At 39.2% G+C, this 12,919-nt stretch overlaps 1 protein-coding gene across 6 annotated transcripts; it reads right to left on the bottom strand.

Annotated features, from left to right (window-relative positions):
* Nucleotides 1–1,507: 1,507 nt before the first annotated feature.
* zgc:153867 (uncharacterized protein LOC337226 homolog) lies at nucleotides 1,508–9,340 on the bottom strand. Of its 6 annotated transcripts, none has more exons than XM_034877069.1 (7): nucleotides 9,149–9,340; nucleotides 6,328–6,355; nucleotides 4,228–4,371; nucleotides 3,877–4,050; nucleotides 3,474–3,551; nucleotides 3,053–3,100; nucleotides 1,508–2,077 (listed from the first exon to the last, which is right to left on the bottom strand). In XM_034877069.1, exons 1-6 carry the CDS (start codon nucleotides 9,323–9,325, stop codon nucleotides 3,072–3,074), a joined length of 630 nt encoding a protein of 209 aa, XP_034732960.1. In that variant the 5' UTR covers nucleotides 9,326–9,340; the 3' UTR covers nucleotides 1,508–2,077; nucleotides 3,053–3,071. The 6 variants fall into 6 exon arrangements, with proteins under 6 accessions (XP_034732960.1, XP_034732959.1, XP_034732963.1 ...); XM_034877068.1 differs by having other exon boundaries at nucleotides 3,066–3,100; XM_034877072.1 differs by lacking the exons at nucleotides 6,328–6,355; nucleotides 9,149–9,340 and adding exons at nucleotides 6,572–6,599; nucleotides 7,021–7,172 and having other exon boundaries at nucleotides 3,066–3,100.
* Nucleotides 9,341–12,919: the final 3,579 nt, after the last annotated feature.

Genomic DNA, 12,919 nt, shown 5'->3' with positions numbered 1-12,919 from the left:
AAATGATGAAAAGGTCAGGAAGCCACTAAACAGCCTTCTACTGCTCATATCCTGGTCCTTTGTCACAAAATCATTCCTCTTAAAATTTACAGAAAGACCACAAAATATAAATAGAATAACTATTTTTTTGAATGAAATTTGAGTTTGTAATTACCAAAAACAATTGCAACCAATAGCAGAAACTTTTAATTGTCTCATGCAGCTAATAAAGGTTAATATCGAATTGAGCATCAAAGCTTACACTAAAGCTGTACCTATGCATAAAGAGTAGATCATATTCATGCATCTTTGGCTCTTATTGAATATAGGCCTACTAGTGCAGTGCCTGTTGAAAGTGTGCCCGTTTGTAACGGGCTTACCTGGCCTGTGGTATGGCTGCTTGTAGAAATCATTAAAACCAAATTGTAGCCTACCCGGAAATGACTTGAAGGACCCCAAACCACTTCATAGACAACCACTCTGCAGCCTACGACTGACTGACAGTAGGCTACGTTTACATCATTAGGAAGACATTTGTAGGCTACTACTGTATTTACCTGACAGAGAATGTTGCAGATTCAGAATGCAATCACAAAATATCACCATAACAATGTGGAGTAATCAGACAGTAGCGTCATGGACTCGTGGCAGTGCGCCACCCACCCGTTATGAGAGAGCTAATCAGCACAGATCTGCGTTCATCAACCACCTGAACAGGACCTTGTGTGTGCCCGCAGAGAGAGAGACAGAGAGAACGTTGTCTCGTGTCGGTTCGTTAACGAATTTAACATTTCAGCGGAGGTGTTCATTTCCATAGAGGTTTAGTTGCTTGACGGTTAGCGGTGAAGTAGAGGATTTGATTCGCAGTGGTATTTTGGCGATCGACTTAACCCGAGCCAGGGTGAGTCTGATGAAAACTGATGTAGCCTATATCTGCCCGGTTCAACTCTGACATTTTCGCGCATCGCCCAGCGCTGGGAATAATCTCCGAGATTACATTATTCTCCAACCAGCTACACAGCAATTTAACACAGAGTCGCCTCCTGTTCCAACGCGTTCTGCATGTGGCGTCTGCTGATGTACATGGACACTCATTATTGCCTCGCTTTAAAACCTGCCTTAAAGTGGCCTATCACGCTCCAGCTGCACTTTTTGCCTGGTTGTGCGTTGCATGTGTGGTATTCTCAAACATCCTTTAATTCGAGAATTGTCGTTTGTTTATTCAAAGACAGTGCAAAGTAGTGATTTTATGTGGGTCTGAGGTGTAGATGAGAGGGTGAATGGCATAAACCAACGTGTCTTTAATGATATCATTTGCACATCTAATCCAAACTTGGCACCGCGGAAAGAATGCTCGTGCCTGTAACGTTTTAGACATCTGGCAAGTTTACACACACACAATTACAGCAGCAACACTGCCCTCATGTGTTAATAGGAAAACATTGCATTGCGCAAAACCTAATAAGGCAGTTACTTATCTTTCACATTGTTCTATGGAATCGAATAAAGCCAATCAAAACAACCAAGATGAGTTTTAAGGAAAAAACATTTATTTAAATGCAGCAACAAAATTGGGGTGAATTAAAAACATGGGAACCCATTTGAAATGTCTCTTTTCTACCTCATTATAGTATGGCTTTGTATATACCGGTTTACTGCAAGAACATGTTCCTTAGCCAAAGCAAGTCTTAGCCAATGATACAGTAGGTTGCTGACAGTTATGTATACCGTATATATATATATTAATGTCCCATCCAACATTGAAACACTACTGAATATTTACAGTATATCATTATCAATTGATGTAGTCTTAAGTGCTGCACCAGGAATGTTATTGCAAACAATGCAAGCAGTAAGACTTTTGAATGCATACAAGTTGGTCACATATGTTAATAGACCTGGCAGCAATAGCCAGGGCTATTTGTGGTCTTTATTAGGGAATGTAAAGGCACTTCTTAAATTAAATGTGGAAAACTAATCCATGGAAAAGGTTGGGAGGGGCTCTAGAAGCTAACTGCAAAAAAGAGGGTACATGTGACAGGGTAAAAAAAGTTGGATGCTCTTTTTCTTCACCCGTTCATGACCATCCTGACCAGTTCTGTAAAACAGAGAGCAGAGAGAGACAATTGTGAGACTCAGGGTCCAAATCTTGGCAGAGACCCACTCCAAGAGGAGAGGACAGGACAGAAGGACTGAAGTGGGTACTGAGAGAAAGAGGTGAGGTAATCATCTCTATCTCCTATTTAGCCATAGCATTTGGCCATGTTTTTGATATCCAAGAAGAGCTGGTTAGAAAAGCCATCCTCAACGTATGCTTTCCTCTAGTTGAGAAGCAGAGAATAGTGGAGAAGATCAAGGGAGCTAAAGTCCAGTCAGAGAGCGGCCAACTACAAATTCAGCTTCCATCAGTACAAAAGAGAAAACATTCAGCACAGGAGCAACTCATTGCAATTCTCTGGTTAGTAGAAAAAGGGACTGGTCCACTCTCCCAAAGCTGGTGGCTATATTTGATTATAAATATGAAAATTCTAACATCTATTTCATCCGTCTGTAAAAAAAGAAGGAGCATTTCTATTATGAACAGAGGGAAACGCCTATTTTAATAGCACCAATGACATATAAACGAGATTAGAAGAGCTGCCTTGTGACCTCCACACCCATCAGCTCAAAAAACCCAACAGTGTCCACCAGGCTTTCCCTGAATGAGACCAGTCACTTCAATGTGTTCACCATGTCCCCTTATGAACTGAGGGGAGTCCTAGACACATGCAGAGGGGCATGCTGCAGCCAGGGGCAAAGACAGAGGGCTGCAGGAGAGAGAGAGAGAGAGACAGAACAGCAGGGAGATACACATGGCTTGAAGCCTCAGGACTAAAATGAGAGGGACCACCAGGCTTCCCCACAGGAACCTACGGCTCAAATCTACTTTGCAACAGCACATCATTCCGGGTATATGTTCCTGCACATATAAGGAGCATAACTACAGCTGATTAGTGTTAGGGTAACCTAATGGGAGTGGATTATTTAACAACTAAAGTGCAGGAAAGCCTGGCGGTGCATCTCATAGTATACCCAAATGCCCGTACCGGCCCTCAGCCTGACATGATGTGGCGGACAAATGCTGTGGAAGAAGAACAGTTAACACACTATCAGCAGCTGACATTTGTGAAGGGCCTCTATCAGCGCTCAATTAACCACAAGTGTAAAGACACATAGGCTGTGAACAGTAACATGGAATTACTGTTGTGATTGTTTAGTAGATAAAAGCTTTCCAATGATTGCCTTCAGATAACTATGAGTAACTGGAGAAAAAACAAAAAAAAACTACAAAGCGTGCACACACACACAAAGCATAATGCACGACTGAGGTTTCCTTATCATGTTGCCGGGTCTGGGTTTGACGTTTCAGTTTGCAGGTTTGTGGAAACAGCGTCGTCACACACCAGTGTTATTATACCAATATTGTTTGTTTATTTCTTTTCTTTTCCTCTCACCTTCATAATTGATGCAGCCATTTGCGTCTTCGTGTCCCGCCAAGAGCGTCTCTACTTCCTCCTCTGTCATTTTCTCACCTGATAAAGAAACAAAAATGTTCATTCATATTATGTGAGAGACATTACAATGTTTTTTTATAAATATAAGGGGTTTCACAAAACAATACAGGAAAGATAAGTAAAAAAAATGATTACATTACTAACACTAAAAACACACAATGGTGCCAAATTTATTACATGCAAATCATTTAATTCATTGTTCAGTCTTTGTCACTTCATTTTGCACAGACACTATGCATTGTGGGGATTACTGTATTTTTCCATAAGTGAAAAAATGTAAATAGCGTATATAATGAAGTCCTCCCATCCAGCTAACTAGTCGTGGGTGGTAAATGGAACTTGCCTAACGTGGTGAGGACGTGACGAAGCTCTGCACCCATTACTGTGCCATTGCCCTCCTTGTCAAAGACACGCAGTCCCTCCACAAAATCCTCCATGGAGCCTTGATCTTTATTCTTAGCGATGGCCTGGAACATGGGCAGGAACTGCTCAAAGTCTAGCATCTTGCTGTTCATCTCTGCAAAAAGAAACAGAATAAATAAGGAAAGTCTTTGAGCCTCCAGCTGTAACACAGGACCGTTAGATTAGAACTAGAAGATTGCTTTTTTGTGTTATTTTTCAAAGCAAAGTGACCATCCAATGATTTATGCACACTAAAGAAGCATAACTCCCAGTGGGTTTTCCCCCCTCTCACCCTCAGCCTTGGGGTTGCCCAGGACCTTGAGCACCTCCGCATTGACAGGGTTCTGTCCCAGGGCCCGCATGACGTCCCCACACTGGCTGAAGCTGATCTTGCCATCTCCTGTCCTGTCGAACAGCAGGAATGCCTCCTTAAACTCTGCCGGATACACAGACACAAGACGAATTAGGGTGGGGACATGACTTATTATAGAAACAAAGAGATAATGACACATGGAGAAATGATATGCAGATAGTATGTGAACTGAAAATAGATTTTATATTAAAAATAAAAAAAAGGACTAGCCAGAAAATGAGAACAAGCAGACAAGAGAAAGAACAGATGATGACATGACTTGGTTTTCAGCTGGTAGGCCTACATTTAAAGTGAGCGGCAGGACACACAGCACCACACTGACAAACCTGCATGTTCCATATATAGTACCATTCTAGGCAAGATAACTAACCGGTCTATCCAGGATACACCTCTTGTACTAATCTATGGGCAATCTCAAACTTATGTTCAGTGGACTAGCTTTGTTCAAGCATTCAACAAATCGGATTTCTTTAAATTACTATGCCATTACTATTTCCGTTGTAGAGTGCGACACAAGCGCTGAAAAACAGTGTTCTCTCTGTACTCTGCTGGTTGACATTGCACACACCTCTAACTTCCTCAATTCAGCAAAATACGGTACATCTAGGTCTGACCAGAAGTAAACACATTTCCTACATAACATCAGATAAACGCTTCAAACTTGTATTTTTAATTCTTAGATTACAATAAGTGGTGTAAACTCACGACTAAAGTATTTTAAGAATAATGCTTATTTGTGTGACCAATGGTCAAAACAGCAAAATATATTTATATCCAATGTAGAAAAGCAAGTAAATAGTATTCAAAAAAGCTGTTAACAACAAAATGTTTGGCAATTTCACTTGATAAAACACAAAATAATGAATGAATTGACTAATTGTTTTAGTTCTGTTAATTGTTGTGAGGCTTTAAACCAAGAAATAGCACAACATCTGAATAATTTAGGACATTCTGGACACCTGCAAAAGGATTAAACTTATTTGATTGAACAATGTGAAAGTTATACAAATTATCTGTTTCAGTTAAGGAAATTTTCTTTCCAAAACTTTAAAAACTATTATCTGACACCCCTACGGTTTGCCAACTCCACTTTGCCATTCTATTTTACAGTGCTGTTGAGTAATTCAGGTTGTGAGATACCCAAGTGTGCTGAAGCATTTAAATTGTAGTATTGAGTTTTTTGTTAGGTGGAATTGCCTGGGCCTAATCATTATTCAACAATGACTCAATCATGTCATTGATCATACGGTTGATTCATGTAGCTTTGATCTAACATCAATCATTCATTCTAGTTGAGACTCAGTCAAACAAAAAGCTTAGCTAAGATCTAGTCATCAGGGAGACATGGAGTTGGATTACACAATATCTGGGCAGCAGTCTAAACCTAATGTTATGGGACAAGCCATTTCCCAAAAAGCTCACTGTTGTGGAGTTCTTCCTGTTCTGAGGAATGTGCCTCTTCCCTTCTGGTGTTTGAGTGCTGTTCCCAACACCATATTTGGTATTAAGAGGAGTGGAGGAAAGTAGGAGGAGAGTAAGAGTAGCTATAGCCTATTATGTCAACTAACTTTTAAACAAATCAGCCCTAGGACAAAAAACATGCACCACTGTATCCAGCTCCAAAAAAGGGCACGCTGTAGGAGATGAGCCACTTGGAAGATAACAGGCAAAGTTTATGGCGAACTGACCCAACCAGGAAAGACTGCAGTCAAACAGAAATGGACTAATGAGAACACATATGAGCTTAGGCTACGTTTGGCTTTTTACGTAACGTTACTGCTAATGCATGATTGACCACATACAAAACACTGCAACACACGGTCAAAGCTGGTAAATATTCTAATGTTATATGTAAAATATGACTGATTTTGACGTGCCAAACAACAGTGCAAAGCGACTCTCGTTGACACTTAAAACAGATTTGATTTACCCAAAAACCAACATGCAGCTCACACCCTAAAACACGGCCGAAATAGCCATCAGTTTTGTGCTAAGGCGGTCCCCCTTTCACAGACTTACCATAAATCTGATCCAGGTTAAATTCAATCTGGAAAGGACAAGCAGTTGCAAGTGGAAAGTGATGAAATAGTACGGAAACAAAGAAGGAAAAACCTAGCATAAAACCACGATTACCATGACAGGCGGGCATAGAGCAGGGTGACAGTGGGAATACAGAGCAAATGTCATCTGAAACAAAGAAAGAATGAAAGCATGCAAAACAAGCAAGATCTGGAAAATGCCACAAAACAAATTCAAAACTTACCAAGGATTTGATCTTCCGAGAAGTCAGACTGTTCAAAGAGAAATTAAGCTAACGTTACATGAAAGAGGTTCCTTTTGCTCCGTAGTGCAGAGCTAGCTTGGGTTAACTTCAAAGGCTTTTGACCATATTATTCCAGATAGTTAGATTTACTCAAACATAATATGCCCTAATAATAGCACATTTAGCAATGATTAAAATCTACGCGGATACTTTGGTGACATTAATCATTAGCTAACGTTATTCGTATGATTGTTAACTTTATCTACGTTACCGTGCAAGCTAATGTTAGCTTCTAAAAGTTGCACTTCCGCTAGCAACCCGCGAGCCAATTCAGGCATACAAACTCTACTAAACATCTTCGCAAAACGTAACCATTTTATTGAAACAAGAAGCTAATTACACAAGAAAGATTGTAACGCTAGTCAGGTCGAGTGAAACGAAAAACCCACCATGGCTGTGTGTTGGATGAGGTGTGTCCGAGGAGTCGGGAAACCAAAGAATGTGTGATGGCTCTCAGAGAAGGGCAGGGTGGTGAGAAGAAAACCCTAGCAGCCGTGCGTCATGACGTACAGCACGCACGACGTGCTTGCATGAGCGAGAATAGCTACATTCCATATATAGGAATAGAGTTCTAGGTATGTCTTGTGATGTACAGTAGCCTGAATGAATTATAAACTCCTTGATCTACTCACTTTATGATTGAGGTGACAGATAGCATACATCATGCAATAAGTAACTTTAGGGGTAAAAGCTGAATTGAAGAGTGTATAGTGATCTATAACAGACCAAAGGTAATAAGTCCTAAATGCCATTTTTTTTCTGATTTACAAAATGAAGGTATGTAAATACTTAAGTCCATCTCCACTCAAAAAATGTGTCTTTCTTTGCTTCTTGTGCTCACCTTAAATCTGAGTCTGCATAAAAGCAGGATTTCTTGACATCCCACCTAGTGTGAATGGGACAGTTGAAGCCTATAATGCACATTCAGAATGGACCAAGTGAAGTAGGAGACATCTCGTTTCAAGTAGTTACATTTTATTCATTATAATAGTGTATGTTCAGGTTTCTGAGTTATAAGCTTCTTGTGAGTTTCTCTGTTTTTTGTTGAAAAAAAACATAGACACAAATCATTATTCCAAGGACAGTATTTTCTGTCTTAAAACATGTTTGGAGGGATTAAATGTAATATGAATTGCATTTGAGCAGCCTACCCATGAACTGTCAAAGTACTCAGAGAGTTGATGGTAGGCTATATGTCCCTTTGTAGAGTGTGTTTGACTTTGATGATTTTGACCCCACTTGGGGAAATGAATGCATCATTGCAGTGACTTTGCTAGGCTTTGCATCAAGTGTGTCTGGCCTTGCAGGAATGTTGGATTACTTTAGGCCTGTAATCATGGACTGATTCCACATCTCGCAACTGCCTGGAAAGCACTGTCATTGCCCAGGAGGAGCTCTGGCTTGCGGGCATGTCCGTGGTCCCACAGAGAGAAGAAGCCGGTGTCTAAACATGGCCCAAGTATCCTTTATTAGCTAAATGAGTCAGTCTTACTTCATAAAATCATGGAGTAACAGAAACACAGTGAATCACTTAAAGCGCATGAGGATGGAAGCAAAGCTAAAGCACATTAGTACAAAGTGTAATGTGGGCATCCACATAGTTTGAGTTTCTTCAACACATCTTTACATTATTGTTTTGTCTGACTGAGTTATGCCTGTCTTTGACCAGAACACATAATATATAATGGTTTGGACTTTTGTAATGTTAACATGTTTTTATTGGTCAAATACACTAAGTAGGTACCTACTTAGATGTACTGTAGGTACCTGTTTAGTTTATTACATTTTCATATGTACTCATAATTAAATGTATTAACTGATTTATATTTATTTAGTTTCCAGAGTATAGTCTTTGCTGCTGGACAAACTGAGTTGAAGAGTTTCTAAATAACCTCATTTTCTTTGCTCAGTTCTGTGTTACACTGCATGTTGTATTTGTTTGACAAAAGCAGCCAACATTTGTCACTACCAAGATGTAGACTGCTGTAAGGGGGGAGGTCTGTCATCTTTGCAGCCATTTTTTAGCTTTGAAAATGGGTCAAGCACAACTCTCTAAATTATTAATATAGTGAAAAAAGAACATTTTCCTCACCTTTAGTTTTGAATTAGGTATTTGTTTTGGTTATTTTGCTTCTTGTAATAATCACAGTGTGTACACTCATTTGTTGGAATCTCCTTCCTGATGAAATAAATAGCACATACTGTGAGAGGAAACAGTCTTTTCTCTCCCTTAGGAGGTCACTGACTCATTACGTTCAGTGTCCCATTTCTTTGCCTTACTTAGATTCAGTCTCATTTTAGATGGATGCTGACAGCCTATTAAGGTCAAAATCATAGAAAGCTACTTTGCAAATAATCAGCTTGTGATGTTTTTTGTAAATTGACAAAATAATTACTATTATGTATCTCTATCTGAGATTCACTATCTTGGCTAAGATTAATAGGCTATGACATTTGAAAATATAGCCCTTGTTCATGAATGACCAACATTAGCGTTACTGTAGTTACTCCACTCACCTCCAAAGTACTCGGGTCAAACGGTGAATCGGAAAGACGCAGCATCCTAGGTTTCTGCTCTGGAGTTGGTTTTGGAGCTGCAGGTGCCGCAGCGAGGCAAGGGTAAGGAGGACCCAGTCTGGGCTGGTTCACTGGTGAAGGAGACTTCTTAATGGAGGGTTCTCTCTTAGGAGCCATTCCTAACGTCCTGTACAGACAAAAACTTAGTGTCAGGTCTCTGCACCAGCTATGGCTGCTGAGAGGAGATTTCAAGCTATGAAGTAAAGTGTGTCAGTTGTGGGTATCCTGTGGAGGGGAGGGGAGGGGAGGAGGAAAGCAGGGTGATGATGCTGATGATGCTCAGGGACTGGCAGGTGGATGAGGCAGAGATGGACATATGGAATAGCATGTGAGTGAATTTGTGAGGTAAAGCGTAGGAATGTACATGAAAGCTCAAGTGTAGAATGAAGAGGAGGATAGATATAGAAAGAAGCAGGCTCAGCTGTGTGCTTTTATTTGGGTCAGAAATGTGTGTGTGGGAGTGAAGCAGCAATGTGAAGGATTTCTATGTCAAGCCCAATACACAGATTTTAGCCTAACTGACTTCAGATTCAATATAAATGCTATGAGGAGTGTCACATATTCTGTGTCCCATTTCAAACCCCGGCAGCGGTAATAATAGATTGTAATACATACATGTTCTTTGTTTATTCTCCACAGATACTCTCTTCCTCCTGTTACCTGCAGAAATGTTGACACTGATGCTACATGCTCAGAAAAAGAGGGACATTAGGTATGAAACAGTTCACCATGACTAGGGCCAAATTCAGACTTCAGCATGTATTTAGCTCTGTGAAGCTTGTAGACTGAATGGCAAGGATTCGTACAGAACATGTTACCAGAACAGTGCAAAAGGAACTACAGGTGGCTTGTCATATTAATTGTCCACACATGAATATTGTGTGCAGTGTATTTTGCCATAATTTGCCACATTAGATAAGATACAGTGGCTTGAGAAGGTTTACACAACCATGCTAAAGTTGACTAAAAAGATGATGAAAAACTATCTTTTGGAAATTCATCTTAATGCTTTAATCCCCGTATCTTCACATACCCTTCACCAAACCTGGAGATTGGTATGGTGTTATTTTAGTTAGCTTAATAGTTAGTTTGTTTTTCACTGAGAGGTAATCTTATGGAAAGTTCTCCATGCCAATCTCTAGGTATGGTGAAGCATATGTGATGATGGGGGGCTATTTTAATACCAAAGGCCAAGGGAACTTTATCAGTACTACTTTATCAGTATCCTGGATCCATAAAATAAGTGGTATTTAAAAATAAAAATGTGCCTCCTTCCATGGGAATTTAACTACCTACTGTATATAGTAAGCACATTAACACATTCTCCGCTATAAGTGTAACACAGCCCTTGCACAATGAGATGCTGCACAACCCTGATGGCCTACTTATTGCACAAATGACGTATTCAACAATCCAATAGCTCATGTATTGCATAACTAACATATTGCACAGTCCCCATAGCCCGTGTATTGCACAACTAACGTATTGCACAGCCCCAATAACCTACTTATTGCACGGTGACATGGTGTACCACCCAGCCAGCCTACATGTTAGTGTTGATAAGCTTAATTGACATAGGCACAAATTAGTGTTTACATTGGTTTAGCCTGCATTTAGGAACCCTGAATCTTCTGCCAGAAGGTAAAAGCTGAAATTCTGGGTGAAGTATGCGGGTCGGATCGGAAACTATTTCTTGTGCCTATCTTATAACCAACTGCTTATAAGTTGTTTGGAAGTTACTGCCAAGTTACCATACCAGGCTGTAATAATGTATTTTAGAATACCTTCTAGTACTGCATGATAGAACTACAACATCAATTATTGTTCGACTCCATACACTCTAAGTCATTGTAGATATGCATCCTCTGTTGAAGTCTGGAACAGAGAGTGTTCACGTGGTCCTTCCAGCTGAATGCATTATCGATATGTACACCAAGATACTGAGAGCTAACCTGAGTAATGGGTAAGTTGTTGTTCACTACAGGCCTGGTGTCACCTATGACATTTGGGTCAAACACCATCTCCTCTTGCTCGCAGAATACTGAGGGGATGGTGTTTGACCCAAATGACTTAATTTTATTTATTTATTTGTTTTTCTTCTTTTATGAATATTTAAACAAGTAAATGGACTGCATCAATATTCACACACCAATGGAACAGCATAGGGATCAATCTGGAGTTCAATATCTTTCCTAAGAACACCTTGACCAGGGATTGAACCTCTGACCTTCCAATCGGTGGCAACTGCACTATGCCACCTGAGCAACAGGGGCCCCAAATGTGTTATGTGCTTTATGTTTATGACAGAATCAAATATACACACATTTGTTTTGTGGTTTGTATACACAAATGTAATGTAATCACAAGCAAGTACGTTTACCTATTTTTATGGAACTTTTATACTTTTATGTTATATATCTACTTTTCTACATTTCAGAGGTAAATTATAAAATATGAAAAATATGATCATTTCATAAAGTATGAGCCATTATTATAAGTAGATTAAAGTCCAACAGTAAAAAAGCTCCACCACAACCAGATACAACATCACAATGCTGTTCATACAGTAATGCATCTAAAACAACAATTAATTGATATAATTAGACTGATATAACACTGTTGAGCCATTTTGCTGCACAATAAAAACTTTAACCATTGATTACTAGACTTTGCTCTTGATACTTCCATATTTTTAAAGTAAACCTTTTAATTAGAATTATTAAATTTCTCTACTTCTTACCCTAAAGAAAAAACTCTTGGATCCACTGGAAAATGTATCGTCACAAAGCTGACAACAGGGCAATTTTTCTGAGCTCAAGAAAAGTTGAAGCTTTAGAGACCACGACGATAAACATGATGATCTTATAAAATATGATGCATAGTTGTAGCCTTGTTAAAATGAACACAACCTTAAACATCTGCAGAAGCAAATGCAACATCCACAGTAAAGCAGCAGTAATTTTAATCCAAACACATCATATATAATAGTAAAACACTGACAGGGGCCATTTCACTCCAGAATGAGTACTTTTACTTTTGATATTTTAAGTAAATGTTGATCACATGTACTGTACATACTTTTAATTAAGTAAGGGTTTTGAGGGGAGGATAAGCCGTTGTAATGGAGTATTTTTACACGGTGGTATTGCTATTTTTATCTAAGTAAAGGATATGAATATTTCTTCCACCACCTGTTCACATTGGTATGCCACGACCAAAAGGAGACAGTAGTTTAAAACAATGCCACTAGATGTCACTGTTATACAACAGGAACACAAGACGCCACAATGCGTTAGGCTTGAACTCAGTGAAACCATCACTTTTCAGAAACTGACTCGCAGCTCTGCATGCAGGTCACATGCATGTTTTTATAACACAAAAACAATGGGACTTAAAGAGAACAGTACAGGCTATTGTTAATGATATTAACAACAACAACAACAACAACAACAACGATCAGGCAAAATCTTTTGTCTGTCTGTCTATCCATCAATCCAGTTGTAGAAAGTAATAGTACAGTAAGTATGAGTAAAAGTACATTTACTCAAGTACTGTTCTTTCATTTTAATGTTATTATTTTGAGGATGTTTTACTTTTTACTCCTTTATATTTGTCTGACAACGTCATAGTTACTTTGCAGATTCAGGTAATAACACAAAATATAAACTTATAAAAAGTACATTATGATGTATTGATTGTAAAATAATCATA

This window comes from Etheostoma cragini, chromosome 7 (assembly GCF_013103735.1).
Source record: "Etheostoma cragini isolate CJK2018 chromosome 7, CSU_Ecrag_1.0, whole genome shotgun sequence".
NCBI classification, from domain to species: domain Eukaryota; kingdom Metazoa; phylum Chordata; class Actinopteri; order Perciformes; family Percidae; genus Etheostoma; species Etheostoma cragini.
This window is presented reverse-complemented; position numbering and strand designations above follow the sequence as displayed.

Coding starts and splice junctions, on each gene's coding strand:
- zgc:153867 (XM_034877069.1), bottom strand. CDS start 9,325: ATGGCTCCTAAGAGAGAACCCTCCATTAAGAAGTCTCCTTCACCAGTG. Junction 4,372..6,327: donor TAACCTGGATCAGATTTATG/GTAAGTCTGTGA, acceptor TGTATCCGGCAG/AGTTTAAGGAGGCATTCCTG. Junction 3,552..3,876: donor TCACGTCCTCACCACGTTAG/GCAAGTTCCATT, acceptor TTTCTTTATCAG/GTGAGAAAATGACAGAGGAG.